At 48.7% G+C, this 15075-nt stretch overlaps 1 protein-coding gene across 3 annotated transcripts in view; it reads left to right on the top strand.

The window, feature by feature from the left end:
- The window catches only part of Cgnl1 (cingulin like 1), a 151529-nt gene that overhangs the window by 101255 nt on the left and 35199 nt on the right, over positions 1-15075 (top strand). For all 3 annotated transcript variants that reach the window (XM_042281226.2, XM_006973784.4, XM_076576656.1), the window contains one exon: positions 14660-14866. In XM_042281226.2, coding sequence (XP_042137160.1) covers positions 14660-14866 — 207 coding nt within the window. The remainder of the gene's footprint in view (positions 1-14659; positions 14867-15075) is intronic.

Here is a 15075-nt window from a genome sequence, read left to right as displayed (position 1 = left end):
GGGCGCAGAAGGTCTTGGCATGGCTCAATAAGCTAGACTATCCTGCAGTAACAAATGGCCCCACGTCTCAGCAGTTTAAGTGAGAGACACAGCTTGCTCTTCTGCCACATTTCCAGTGTATGTCAAGGTGGGTGGGGGAGGAGCTCTTTTGCTCGTTAGAGTCCCTGCGTGTCCCTGGGATCACGTGTCTGTGATCTCTGCTGTAGTGGGAGGGAGTGTCGCACTAATGGGATCTTGGAGTCTGTACCAGGGTATGATGTATGCCACTTCTCATGTGTTTGTGTGTGGGGGGGGGGCGGTATGTGTGTTAGAGGTAGGTATGTGATGTGTGTGAAGTGCATATGAAGGTGTGTGTGTGTATATATATATATATATATATATATATATATATATATATATGTATATTGTGTGTGTGTGTGTGTGTGTGTGTGTGTGTGTGTGTGTGTGAAGTGCAAGAGTGTGGGTATATGTATGTGTGAGAAGTGTGCTGTGGGATGTCTTTCTGTACGCTCTGAATATGCATTGCTCTGATTGGTTGACAAATAAAGCCATTTGGCCTATGGCAAGTCAGGTTATAGCTAGGCAGGAAATTGAAGAGAGAGACAGGAAGAAGAAAGGCAGAGGAGGAGGGGACGCCATCCCACCATCCAGGGAGCAGCATGTAATGACACACAGGTAAAGCCATGGAACACGTAGTAACATATAGATTAATAGAAATGGTCTGAGTTTAGTTATAAGAGCTAGCTGGCAAGAAGCTTGAGCTGTAGGCCATACAGTGTATTCTGATCTGGTCTGGAAGCATTTAACACTTGGTAAGCATTGACCAACAAAGCCCAGAGAGGATCCTTAGTCCCCGAGGGAGCAGGTGTGGTGGGAATAAGTGAAGGAGAGAGGGGAGCTGAAGTGGAGTTGGTGGATGGCATGTCAGCAGGAGTGGGTCTAGGCTTGCTTAGATTGATTGGAGGCCGATCAAGTCTACTGGGTTTGACTATATGATTGCCGCTATCAGGAGGTCATCCACGTATTGCAGCAAGGTAATGTGTGGGTGTTCAGCACAATAGGCCCCCAAATCATCATGAAGGGCTTCATCAAATACTGTGGGTGAATTTTTAATCCCTGGAGCAATCGTGTCCAGGTGAATTGTCCATTGACACCTTTCTCCGGGTCATGCCATTTGAACATGAAATAGGCTTGACTCTGAGGGACTAAAGGCGGGCTGGAAAAAGCATCTTTCAGATCAAGCACAGTGTACCACTATTGGTCAGGTAGCAGGGAACTTAAGAGAGTGTACGGGTTTGGGACAGTGGGGGGTATGTCCATGACTCTTTCATTGACTTCCCTTAGGTTCTGGACTGGCCGATAGTCAATGGAGTGTGGCCTTTGACAGGGAACAAGGGAGTGTTCCAGACCAACTGGCAGGCTTTTAGGATCCCCTGATTGAGTAGGTGGCAGATGTGTGGGGCCATGCCTGTCCATGCTTCCACTGCCATGGGGTAGTGGCGGACCCATGCTGGGGTGCCTCCTGGCTTTAATTCTACTAATTTGGTAGGGTGGCAATGCTTAGCAAACCAAGGCCCCCTTGTTTCTACAAAGACTTCTGGGAATTTATCCAGCCGGGGGCCTATTTCTTGGGGCTGAGGGGGTGGTCTGAGAAGTCTATATTCATCCTCTAATCGCACTGTTAAGACCTCTATTGGCTTCTCTTCTGGGTCTGTCTTAGCAATTTTGTCCTTTTTGAAGGACATTTGGGCTCTAATTTTTGTAAATCTCTCCCCCAAAGAGGATATGGACAACTGGGCATGATCAGATGGGAGATGCCCGCCCGATCCGAGATCCTCTTGTCTTCAGGTAGTGCTAGTGGCCCCCTGTGCACAAACTTTTCTCTTTGAGACTGGCCCCAAGGGCTCTGTCAGAACTGAGTGTTGGGCGCCCACATCTACCGTGAATTGAACAGGTTTCCCCTCCAGCCTTGAAGTTACCCTAGGTTCAGGGAGGGGCTCCGAACTCCGTCTCCTTCAGTCACTTTCTTCTGCATTCCCTCACCATGACATGGCGGGACTTCCTGCCTCCCTCCTTGGGGCATTCTTTGGTCCAGTGAGTGACCTGTCTTCTTGCAATGCACACATTGGTCTTTTTGAAGATGGGGGTCTACTGGGTCTATTTCCACCTCGGGGATCCTGCCTAACCTGTCTGCCTTCTGGCATTTCTCTACTGTTATAGACCCTATTGGCAACCTCCATCAAATCAGTGATTGACTTGTCTGCCAAGTTTCTTTCTGACGTCTGCTGCTGCCTGGTTTACAAATGTTAGGACTACAGCTGACCTATTCTCTGGTGCCCCGGGGTCCATAGGGGAGTATGCCCTGTAGGCTTCCATCAATCTCTCTAGAAAGGCTGATGGTAACTTGTTTGTCTCCTCTTGAACATGAATTTTAGCCATGTTGCTTGGGTGCCTGGCAGCTGCCCTTAGACCCTTCCTCAGAACTTGGTGATAGATTTTGAGGCTTTCGATACCTTCTGGTGAGTTGACATCCCAGGTGGGTGGAGTCAGGAGAAATCCTTGGTTGATGCCTGCCTGGTTATTTGTAGGGTTCCCATCTGCTCCCGGGACCAATTTCCGGGCCTCAACCAGGATTTGCTCTTTCTCCTCTGTTGTAAAGAGGATGTCTCCTGGGCCTTGTTTCTTAGATCTTCCAGCACGTCTGCCTACATCACCTTGGGCTAACAGAATGAGCTCAACAGAAGCAGATCGAGACAGATAGTTACCTGGTTGCTGGCTTGTAGTCAGACTCACCAGAGGGTGGTCATGGTGGGCTCGGGGATCTATCTCAGTGGAACCTCCGAATATTGGACCCAAAGTCCAATGTCCCAAAGACAACCAAGCAGCCGAGCAGGAGAGACCCTGAGTAGCAATCAAGCAGGGTTTTTATAATAGTTAGGGTAGGGGATCTAGGAGAATTCCAATTCTATATGGTCACAAGCTCACGATTGGTGCTTACTTCAGGCTAGAGGCGCTTGGTTTGAACTGACTGGAGAGTTGCAGCTACAAGGCAATGGCCATCTCCTCTAGCAGTTTATGTTATTGCATCCATATCATCGCAGACCCATCTTCTCTGACAGTAAGACGTCCCATTTCTCATCTGCAGGAAACTTGCTCCCTCTGACACTCTGGTATATAATCCATCATGTCCTTTAGGTTATGGCAGGAAGTGTCTGGAACTGTTTCTTATGTGGCTCTTAATTGTCTGGGCCTAGGGGCAGCACATCCTCTGGTGGGTTTCCCAGGGCCTGCTGCCCCGAGTCTGACCCCTCTCTAGGATGGCTGTAGCTCTGTCATCCTCACATGGGGAACAGGGATTTACATGTACCTGGAGGGCAGGAAAGAGTTGGAAATGGTTGTGGGGATAGGACATTCATGAGGTCTCTTTGATCAACTTTCAAGGTGGCTTCTTTCTGGAGAGTGGCCCTGGGGCGGGGGCGGGGGGGGGGGGCACGGGACACACAACTGCCCTAGAAAGGTCTTGCAGTGCCACAGAGTGACCCTGGGTGCTTTGCTTGCCCTCTGTCACCGCACCCCTCTGAGAGGGAAGGTGGCATTCTGTTCCCCATTGAGAAGCAAGGGGACAGGATAAGAATCGTGCCTATTGCCTGGGAGAGAACAGTTGATCCAAGGGGCCAGAAGCCAGAGAGTCACCTGCCTCCTTCAAGGCCTGCCTAACAGGAAGTTTGTGATTCACGCTCCATAGCTTTGGGTGTGCACAGCAATTCCTTCCTGGACACTGTGGTTGTTTACACAGTGACTAGTGGTTTGACATTTGGCACTCTTATCGTTCATTTCTCTTGATCCACTCAGGGACTAGAACGCCACCTGAGTTTTTAAGGAAACCGAACTGTGACTCTGAGGCATTGATATGTGGCCCAAAACCTCAGAGTGAGCCGGTGGCCTTCCCTGGGCCAGGAGAGTCGTGTTGCTGGCCCTGTTTTCCAGGCTGGTCAGCCCAGGCGGACTGTTGCCCCCTGCAGGTTGGCTTGCCAGGAGTTCAGAGAACCTCTTTAGGCTCAGTAGCTTTCTCTTCTCCCAGAGAACAGTCACTTTAAATTAAAGGAGGAAATAAGTAAAGGTCACTCTCCGTGTGTTAACCCCAGGCATTGTAGAACTCAGCCTTCAGGCTTGCTAGCAGCCTTGGTCTAGCCTCTTGATTCACGATGACTTCGGTCAGTTCCTTTCCTCAGTTGTAGCCTGGGAGGTTAAAAGACAATTTAGTAGTTTTCTGAACAGTCATTTGTCCTAATTTGACAATTCTAAGAAGCCCTCATAAAAAGTGAGGTCATTGGCTTAAGAGCTCTTGGTGCAAGCACTTTAGTTTTAGATTTTAGTGGTGGGGGCAGTGCTCTCATGCAGCCCAAGCTGGCCTTAAACTTCTGACCATCTCGCCTCCAACCTCCTGAGTGATGGGATTAAAGGCATGCACCACTATATCCAGTTTAGAAAGTTCTGGGGATAGAACCCAGAGTTCGTCAGGCTATCAACAGAGCTACAATCCCAGCCCCACTTTTAAAATGTTAGCAGTTCTATGCCGGGCGTGGTGGCGCACGCCTTTAATCCCAGCACTCGGGAGGCAGAGCCAGGCGGATCTCTGTGAGTTCGAGGCCAGCCTGGGCTACCAAGTGAGCTCCAGGAAAGGCGCAAAGCTACACAGAGAAACCCTGTCTCGGAAAAACCAAAAAAAAAAAAAAAAAAAATGTTAGCAGTTCTAATTTCTACCACTTTGAGTTGGCTCTCAGCGTTTGTGGACATCTGGTAGCACCAGAATAAGAAGACAGAAGCTGCACTTTCCCAAGTAACAAGATATATGGGGAGGGAGATATGTAAAGTGGCGGCTTTGGAGACCTGTGTGGTTCCTGGCTGAACCTTCAGTTTATTTTGGAGGGGTATCCACATCAGTATGGGGACAATGTGCTTGCTTATCCTCTTCAGAAATCCTGCTCAACTTGTCCAGCCTGGGCACTGACAGCAAGATGTTTTGTGACCCTCTGTAAGGTCCTGTGGTCCGTCAGTGACCAAGCTAATCTCAACCGGGAGTCTAACCCCTGTTTTATTTTCCTGGTGACGCAAGCTCAGGAGCATGGCTGTCTGGGTGGGGTCTCTTCCGCAGGCAGCTCCTTGAAGCTAACAGCAGGGGATGTTGGATTCTATAAACAGATATTTCAGATGCTGGTCATAAGGTTAGCTTAGGGAGATGGTGTCTTGTAAATATGACGTGAGGCTCTTTTTATCTTCAGGAAACTGAGAGAACCCAGAGAAACTGGACAACATTCAGCAAGTGTTTCTTTTTAAAGGGGTGATGTTAAAATATTAAATCTGGGAGCAGAGGAGAGAGCTCAGTAAAGTACTTTGTCTGCAAGCATGGGCACCTGAGTTAGATCCTTTGGAGACCACACCAAAAAATGGCAGGGTCCCTTCCCTTACTTTTATTGAGATGCCTTTCACATAACACAGATCCACCATTTTAACTAGTTGAAAATGTGTAGTTCAGGGTTTTTATGTGTTCACAATGAGAGTACTCAATGCCACACTTCACAATAAGAGCGTCCAGCGCCACATGACCAGCTTAATGCTGAAGCATCCGCTCTCCGTCTCTCCTCTCTCCAGCCTCTGTCAGCCACCAGCCTACCTTATATCTCTATGGGGTTTTCTCATCTGGAAACCTCACATGAACAGAATCATATGTCTAGGCATGAACTCCTGAGCACATGGCCTTTGGGGAAAATCAGTGTCTTCCCTTTTTAGTTGAGAGAGTTTTTATGGGAGTTATTCTTGAGTATCTGAATATCTTTATTATGTTGTTTCAATGACAGCCCGTGTCAAGCACACTCTGTGAGCAGGTGTTGGGGTACGTATATATTGTACAGGGTGTTTGTCTGCATGAATACATGTGTATCACATGCATGCAGTTCCTGCAGAAGACAGCATCAGTTGGAACTGGAGTCACAGACAGCAATTCGCCTCCATGTGGGCCCTGAGAGCCAAACCTGGGTTCTTGGCAAGAACAACCAGTGCTTTTAACTGCTGAGCCGTCCCTCTAGCCCAAATATTAGGATTTTATTATCATAGTTTTTGTCTGGATCTGTGTCAGAATTATGGGCCTCTCTGAGAATGAATCTTGTAGTTTCTTAACCTCTTCAAGTAAAACATACATAGGTTCTGGGGTTGATCTCAGGTTGTTGACACTGAACCATCTTGCCAGCCCCAGGAGACAACTTACATTTTTACGCTACATAATCACTGAGTTACTTACTATAGGGGGGGGGAACAGAATAATTAGTAGGCTATAAAGAAGGGGCAGGAAGTATCTTCTAGGTGATTCTGTATGCAAGAAAATGACCACTTCAGCAACAAACACACAGAAAGGAAATTTTTTTTTTCTGGAAGCTTTGTCTATTTAGCCTGAGGTGTGGTGAATTAGTAACAGGAGGAAGGAAATGGATTCACTACTTTATTCTACTTTAGTGGCAAGAGGTAGCCTGCTGTCTCCTGCTCTGTGGCAAGGACTCTGAGACCTGGCAGCAGGTGGAAATAACATGTGACCAGGGCATGACAGGAGTGAAAGCCTTAGAAGTTTAACTTCAGCTCCATGATTGCCCAATACTGCCTGGCTTCCTCAGGTTCGAGCTAGGCCCTTAGACTGTTAGAACTGGCAGGATCACCGAAACTCGCCGGACTGGCCTTGTGTGTTATGGAGAAACTAAAGGCAGATGTGAGCTCGAGAACTACCCAGAGTCATCATAAAACGACTAGCAGAGACCAGTCTAGAAGCCACATCTAACAGAAGGAAACTAGAGGGGAGCCGCAGGGCTCCTGGCTTTGGAGTCAACTCTCCTTTGAAACATCTGGGACTTTGTAAGCAGAAAGGACTGGACCAGGAGATCTCAAGCCCAAGTGGGCCCCACAGGCAGCTGGAGAGCAGGGGAGGCCGGTGAGATGGGGCGTCATCAGTCTGACCCAGGGCTTCTTAGAGACAGCATCTCAGGCCCTGCTCTAGAACTTGAGAGAGAATGAGCCTATATTGGGTAACTCCTATGCTCATGAGAAAAAGTACCACACACTAGAGACCTATGACATCCACAGAGAATGAGGAAGAGAGGGGTGGAAAGAGCCTTAAGACTAAAACAAGCTTTGTATATACCTGAATAGCTCACTGCCACTTGGGTGGTGGGACCCTGAAGATAGTATAAGGGGCGTGACTTCCTCCATCTTAGAGTGAGCAAGGGATTCACTATTGGTCCAGGAGAGCAACCAGGGTGCTGTGTTGTGAAGAGACAGCATCCCTCCAGCAGGTGAGCTGGGGGGTGGGAGGCCCCCGGGGTGGGGGTGGGGGATGCCCTGGGCACCTCTCAGCTCAGCTCTTGCAGCCTCCACACACTGGAGTGGGGGGTGGCCAGTGGTACGGAACTGACAAGCCAGCATTCCGTCGTCCCCTGATCCCCTGGCCTCCACGCCTCAGCTGTTTGCCCTCATTCAGCAGAAAAGGGAGACAGAGAGGAAACAAAAGCCGTCTGTGGCAGGAGCCTTGTTAATTAGTAAAGCCTGAAAGGTCTGTGTGTTGGCTCCGCACTAGGACAAGCCCTGGCCATGTCTGCCCGTTGGCCGTCAGGAGTGAGGCTGGCCAAGGTGTCAGACCCGACCTCTGGAAGGAAAGGTGGTCAGCCCCGTGGTCAGGCAGAGCACTCGAGACAGCCACTGGTGTGCTGTGCTGGGGTTCTGTGCTTGTCACAAAAGAAGACATCCTCCTGCATCAGGGGCCAGTAAGAAAATCATGAAGCGCAGATTAACCCGTGGAAGGGTGGTGTGTGCCAGCAGTCATTACTTGTGATGCATGGTGACATCAGGCAAAGACCTGGGTTTGGTCTTTCTGTGTTGTGGTATTGGCACACCTCCCCCAACTCTCCACCCCTCACCTCTGCCACCACCTTTCAGATTAGTAACCAGAGCACATGGATGGATGGGAAGGGTTTTAAAAGTAGTGTAAACTCAGCAGGCCCGTACAGTAAAATATGTTGTCTGCCCCCTAAGTCACCCTCAGTTTACCAGACTGACACTGGATAACGGGTCTAAGGTGTTCATGAATGAGCCAGCCAGAAAACCTGACTGGCCCTTTAAATACTACGGGCTCATCTCTGCCCGGCACAGAGTTGCTCGGGAAAGGTGAGGCAAAGATCTCCATTGTTTCTTCCAAGAAGTGTAGGTTTGGGAGCTGGAGAAATGGAGGTAAAACGTGCTTGCTGCTCTTCCAGAGGACCAGAATTCTGTCCCGAGCACCACACACTGGGTCGTTCACAAGTGCTGGCGAGCGTAGCTCTAAGGCAGTGGTTCTCAACCTTCCTAATGCTGTGACCCTTTAACACAGTTCCTCATGTTGTGGTGACCCAGCCAACCATGAAATTGTTTTCATTTCTACTTCATCACTGTAATTTTGCTACTGTTATGAATCGTAAATATCTGATAATGCAGGATATGTGATTATGTGACCCCCAAAGGGGTCGCGACCCCGAGGTTTAGAACCACTGCTCTAAGGGCTCTGTCTTCACTGACATGAATGCATGTGTAGGCACACACACACACACACGCACACACACGCACACACACGCACACATAAATAAAATAAAATCTTTTTTTTTTTAAGTGTAGGTTTGAGGGACTGGCAAGATGTTTCAGTGGGTAAGGCCCTTGCCACCAAGACTGGGATCCTGAATTCGATCCCTGAACTCAGGTGGTGGAGGGAGAGCCCTGACTACTACCTGTTGTCTTCTGACTGCCACACACATGCCCCGGCACAGGCACCACACCAACGCACACAATACAGAATACATAAGTGTAAAAAGAAGTGTAGGTTTGACATGTGGCTGGTGAACATGGCTAGCTATGGCTCGAAGCCAAGGCTGATAAACCCCAGTGTGTAAGCCAGGTGAACGTCTTCTCCTTGGGGACACACAGGCAGGTCTAGTTGGAGTGGTAATAATAGCAACACCCACTGGGGGAGCCAGGACTTTGCCTTGCTAGAGATTTGCAGTTGTATGTGAGAGCCCTTCCCATCCCCCCCCCCCTTCTCTTGCACCTCTCTCTACCCTGTCTGGCATTTTCCCAAACAAAGGTGGGAATCCCATGCTGCAGGTACCTTCTGACCATGCGTCCCAGGCTGGGGTGTGTGTTCCTGTGGTAAGGGGGTGAGGAAGAGGGTGCTTGGCAAAGATCATAAGGTTCGAACGGAATGTTCCTTGGGTGCCAAACATACATGATCATTAATATAAACAGATACATGGCGGGGCTGGGGAGATGACTTGCCTGACAAGCGAGCGCTTGGATGTGAGTTTGATCCACAGAACCAATGTGAAAAATCTGAGTGTGGTATCAGGTACTTATAATCCTAGTGCCCGAGAGATGGAGACAGGCAGATCTCTGGGATTTGGCTGGCCAGCTACTCTATCCTGCTTGGTGAGTTCCAGGATAACATGAGATCCTGTTCCCTGCCCATCCCGCCCCCCAAAAAGTGCTTGAGGAATGGCAATGAGGTTGATCTCTGGCTTCCGGATGCACACACACATGTACACCTGTACTTCCCCATCTCCCACCCCAGAATGCCATGGCATGCAGTTAAAATGTTACAGTGGGAAAGGCACGATTTGTAAAGGAGAAGCCTGAACCCCGAGAGCTGATGTCCACAGCCCCTGGGCTTTCTCTCTCCACCCCACAATGGGCTTCTCCACCTCCGAGCTGGTTGTTGTAAATGCTGGAGAACCACTCATGGGATTGCTCAGTGTGGGGCTGCCTGTGCCTGTTCCCCCTCCCAGCTGTCAGTGGTGAGAAGAAATCGCTTCGCTGTGTAAACCAGCGTGAGAGAGCTGCCTGTGCTGTGTTTGGACAGCTGCGGCCGGGCTCTGCTATCTCTTACGGTGCACAAGGGCCTGTGAACAGGCTAGGGAAATGTTTCCAGAGCCTGGAGGAGGTGAGAACTTGCCTGATTGTCCTCCAGGTGCCTGTGGCAAGAATGGTCGAACTTTGAAAAGAAAACGCACATTTATTTTATAAATGGGAATCCACATCACTTTTCTGTGGTTCTAAGAGAGTTTGCAACGGATAAACTTGCCTCGACTTTTCCCACAGCCCCGCGGCCCTTCCTCACAGCCAATCAGCACTGCCAGTACCTAGTGAAGCCAAGCAGACATGTGACCCCCCCCCCATCCTGTCCACGGAGTTTGTTTTTCACGCTTACACCCTCACTCCCCACTGAAGAACTCCACTGAACTGTCACAATACTGAACGACATTCAGTGCGATTGCAGGCTTTTAGGGTACAGCGCCTCGTTTTGCTTTGTTTGTTTTACAGAGACTTGCTTTGTAGCCCTGGCTGGACTAGAACTCATTATGTAAGCTAGGCTGGCCTCGAACTCATAGAGATTCCCTTGTTTTCTGAGTCCTGGGATTAAAGGTGTGTACCACACCTGGCCATTTGACTCATTTTTGCACCATTTTGCACGTGTGTAGGCTGTGGTACCCGGAGAGAAGGGGCTGTGTGAAGAGAATGTCCACGGTAACTTCAGTCGCTACGACCACATCGCCTTCTAGGCCCTCCCGCCGGTTTTTAACCCCCCCCCCCCCCCCCCAGCCAAGTTTTCTGACTCTGCCCAAACACTGTTACCAAAACTTTTTACATTGGCTTCCGGATCGATGGAAAAACTATCTTCATGCAGCCTTCAGTCATGGTCCAGGCTTGGAAAAACAATGGTGGAAAACAGCCCATTTGCTTTGTGGCCATGATATAAAGTGTAGGGATTTCAAGTTGCTGGAGCGACAGAGAGCTGGAGTTGATTTTTGTTAAGTGTGACTGCCCGGGTGAGTGGATAAAGATGAAATGCTGAGTGACAAGCACAGCTGTGTGAATCAGAAGTGTGTGCGTGTCTTTGGTCTTCTTTCTTGCTCATCTTGCTGTGACATCTGGGATGTAAGGTCAGTGAGTCACAGAAATGCCCTCAGCACTGTGACTATGGCTTCCGTGTCTGTACAGTGACGTTCTCGGTCAGCAGAGCTTTGCCAGCTCTGACATCTTTGCCACATGAACTGGACCCAGCCATCTCTAAGAAGCTGGAAAAGATGATGTGGGAATTGGGGCATTTGGGAGTTGGGGAGCCCTGGAGAGGTTTTCTACACCAACTTTCTTTGCTTGGGTCTCGAGTAGGAGAACTTTCATATGGTACTCGCCTTGAACAAAAGAGTATGGGCTTTGTTTGTTTTTAGATGCCAGGGCTGTTGTTGAATTAGGTATGGTTCCAGGAAAGGGGAAGTTTGTTTTATGGTCTTTTTATAAAATAGAGAACTAGGGGTAGTGGGGGAACAGGGGCCGGAGAAGGGTTCTGGAGAGACTTGCCAACAAAGGCTTATGTTAAATGTTAAACTATTTGTAAACACAGTGCGGTTTTCCACACTGTGAACACAGAGAAAGGCAAATTAGCACTTTGCAAATAATCAAAACAGTACTGTGTTAGGATATGCACATGCTCCCCCAGAGCCAAACATAGCCTGTGCCACTGTGGAGGCTCGGGCTGGGGTGACCCTGCCAGCTGTGAACTTACAGACCAAGTGCCCTTTTCTAGTAAGCCAAGGTCTGAATTAGTCCAGACCCAGGTTCAATCAGGCCTGGTTTCCAGCATCCTCCTTTTCCTGAGACTTCTGCGGGGAGTGAGAACCTGCTGACCACATGTGTAAGTGCTCTTTCCTTCACTGAAAGGATTGGGCAGACATCAGGGTCCCCTCTAATCTTGCTTCTGTAAACCCTGTGCCTTGGTCTGGAGAGATGCGCAGAGGTTAAGAGCCCTGGCTGCTCTTGCAGAGGATCCAGTTTGGTACCCAGCACCCACATGGCAGCTCACCTGTAACTCCAGAGGATCAAGCACCCTCTTCTGACCTCCTCAAGCACTGCATGCATGTGATACACAGACATACATACAGACAAACACTCATGCACATTAAGTAAAAATAAATCTTTAGAGCAACTAGACCTGTGCCCAGGGGTAAACGGACTATTGCTGACCATCATCCTTACTCTGCCCTCTAGGTCTTCCTTGTGTCGGTCAATCTAAAAGAAAAGAAAGACAGCTACATTAATCTATAATGCACATAATATAAAACCCTGTGGTTTATAGTATATTTACAGGATTGTATAGATTATAGTCAACAGTACAATGCTTTCATTAAGTCTCAAATGAAGATGCATGCCCATGAGCAGAACCTCCCCACCTCTTCCTCAGCCCTTCCTCTAGCCCTGGCTAATCATTAAGCTATTTTTCCATCTCTTTTAGATTTACTATTCTAGACCTTTCCTTCAGCATCAATATAGGCTCTTTTATGACATGCATCTTTCACTTGCAGCATACATCAGTATTTCATTTCTCTCTATGACCAGCTAATAGTCCGTTGTATGGATGTACAACATTTTATTTATGCATTCGTTTGTTGATGGGAATGTAAGTTGTTTCCACTTTGGGGATGCTATGAATAATGATTCCCTGAGCATATATATATATATATATATATATATATATATATATATATATATATATATATATATGTTTTTTATATAAGTGGAAGTTTTTATTTCTCTTAGGCATATAGAAAAGAGTGAAGTGGTTGGTCATGGGGAAAGTTGGTTTAACATCATTTTGAGAAGTTGACAACTTTCCTGCATGGCTACACAATTTTGTATTTTCTCAGTGATACATGAAGGTTTTCATTTTTCCATATCCTCCCTGCACTGTGTGTGTGTGAATATGGCTCTGATTTGCCCTTCCCTCGCGACTAACAGTTTTGAGCTGCTCTTCCTGTGCCCATTCCTGTATCATCTTTGAAAACAAATCTATTCCTATCCATTGCCCTCGTCAAGAATGGGTGGTTTGTGGGACATTGAGGCCCACACACACCTTTAATCCCAGCACTTGGGAAGCAGAGGCAGGTGGGTCTCTATGAGTTTGAGGCAAACCTGGTCTACAGAGTGAGTTCCGGGACAGTCAAAACTATGTGAGAGACCCTGTTTCCAAAAAAAAAAAAAAAAAAAAAAGTGGCTTATCTTCTTATTATGAAGGTGAAGAATTCTTTATATATTTATTTGTAAATATTTCCTCGTGTTCTGTGGACCCTCTCATCATCTTGATGGTATCCCCAGCATTGTGAAAGTTTCTTACTTCTCATGGGCTACTCTCATGGTGAGTTACAGGCTTACAATCACCTGTAACTCCAGTCCTAGGGAGATATAGTGCCCTCTTCTGGATGCCTTGGGTACTTCACACACACAGTACACATACATACACACACACACACACACACACACACACACACACACACACATACACACATACACACACGGAAGTCTGTCTGTCTGTTCTCTTGTCATCTGTGCTTCTGGTATTGTCGCTGAGGAACCTCTGCCTAAACTAAAACCACAGCTATGCATACTCCTATGTCTTCTAAGAGCTTTAATGGTTTTAGGTTTAGAATTTGGGTCCAGGACCCAAATTTGAGTTCACTTTGTGAAGGGGTGCTGTCTTCATTTGCTGGTTGGCTTTGCATTTGTGACAAGGTCCTGTGTAGCCCAGGCTAGTCGTAAATTCACTTTATAAATGGCCTTGACCTCCTCTCTCTCTTGCTTGTACCACCCTAGTGCTGGAGAGTGTGGCCACCGCACCCAGTGTATGTGATGCTAGGGAGGAAATCCAGGGCTTCGAGTATGCTAGGCCAGCATTCTATACGAACAACCGCTCTGCCCCGAGCCTACCCATTTTCCCATCATCAGGATGGGATGAGGATAGCTCCTAGAGTCCTTAACTAGGTGGAGAGCTCACAGAGGGCTGAGCACAGGCGAGGGCTGGCAGGCTCTCCATGGAGGTCACCCAGATAATCTTCCAGTGCGTGGGTGTGGCTGTGCTCTCACGACACTTTCCCTTTTCACTTCTTTTTCACGGTTTTTGTATTGCTGGGCATCCGACTCCAAAGCTCTACCCGGGCCCACATCTCATTTAAGAGCAGATGACAGGCACCACGTGGCCTGTAGGCCATCACTCACCCTGTCTTCTTCTCCTGACATTTAGCATTATTATTTTTTTTTCCTCAGTACTGGGTGTTGAAATGAATCCTGAAGCCGGGCGGTGGTGGCGCACGCCTTTAGTCCCAGCCATCAAGAGGCAGAAGCAGGATGATCTCTTGAGTTCAAGGCCAGCCTGGTCTACAAAGCGAGTTCCAGGAGAGTCAGAGCTGTTACACAGAGAAACCTTCTCTGGGGTTGTGGGAGAGAGAAAGAAATGAGTCCTTCAGACATGCGAGGCTAGTCCACTGCCACGAACCTACATCTCCAGCTTTTAAAAAATAGACAGGGTTTCCCTAAGTTGACCAGGCTTGCTTCAAACGCATCAAATATCCCAGGCTAGCCTGGAACTCCCAATCATCCTGCCTCCTCCTCCTCCTCCTCCTCCTCCTCCTCCTCCTCCTCCTCCTCCTGTTGCTGGGATGACAGAGGAATGCCAGAGTGTCCCAGCTGCAGTACCTTTCCGAAGCCGGCTCCCCTCGAGAGTTGGGGACCACCAGTGAACGCTCTGTCCTTTGTTCTTTGTTCTTAGAATGTGGAGGTCCTGGCCAGCAGGAGCAGCTCATCGGAGCAGAGCCAAGCAGACGCTGACCTGCGGGAGAAAGTGCTTCGGGAGGAGAATGAGAAGCTGCAGGGAAGGATTGTAGAGCTGGAGCGCAGAGTGGCCCAGCTGCAGAGGCAGGTGGAGGACGTGAAACGTGACGAGGCCCAAGCCAAGGAGACTCTCCGCAAGAGTGAGGTGAGGCTCCCCGGGCCTTGGCCGGGGTTTGGCAGCACGTGGCCCTCTTTCCTGTGGTGACTTCAGAGCTGGGGAAGGGACTGTCGGGATTTATTTAGGATGTCCAGGTGATGGGCAAGCATACCTAAGGGTGACGGGAGCAGGGGTAATAAAACCCGGTGGAAAACACAGGCCTGGCCGCGCGGGACCCAGGGACTCCCTGCATCAGA

Source organism: Peromyscus maniculatus, chromosome 7 (assembly GCF_049852395.1).
Source record: "Peromyscus maniculatus bairdii isolate BWxNUB_F1_BW_parent chromosome 7, HU_Pman_BW_mat_3.1, whole genome shotgun sequence".
NCBI classification, from domain to species: Eukaryota; Metazoa; Chordata; class Mammalia; order Rodentia; family Cricetidae; genus Peromyscus; species Peromyscus maniculatus.
Note: the sequence above shows the minus strand (reverse complement) of the source record. Positions and strands in the feature narration are given on the sequence as shown.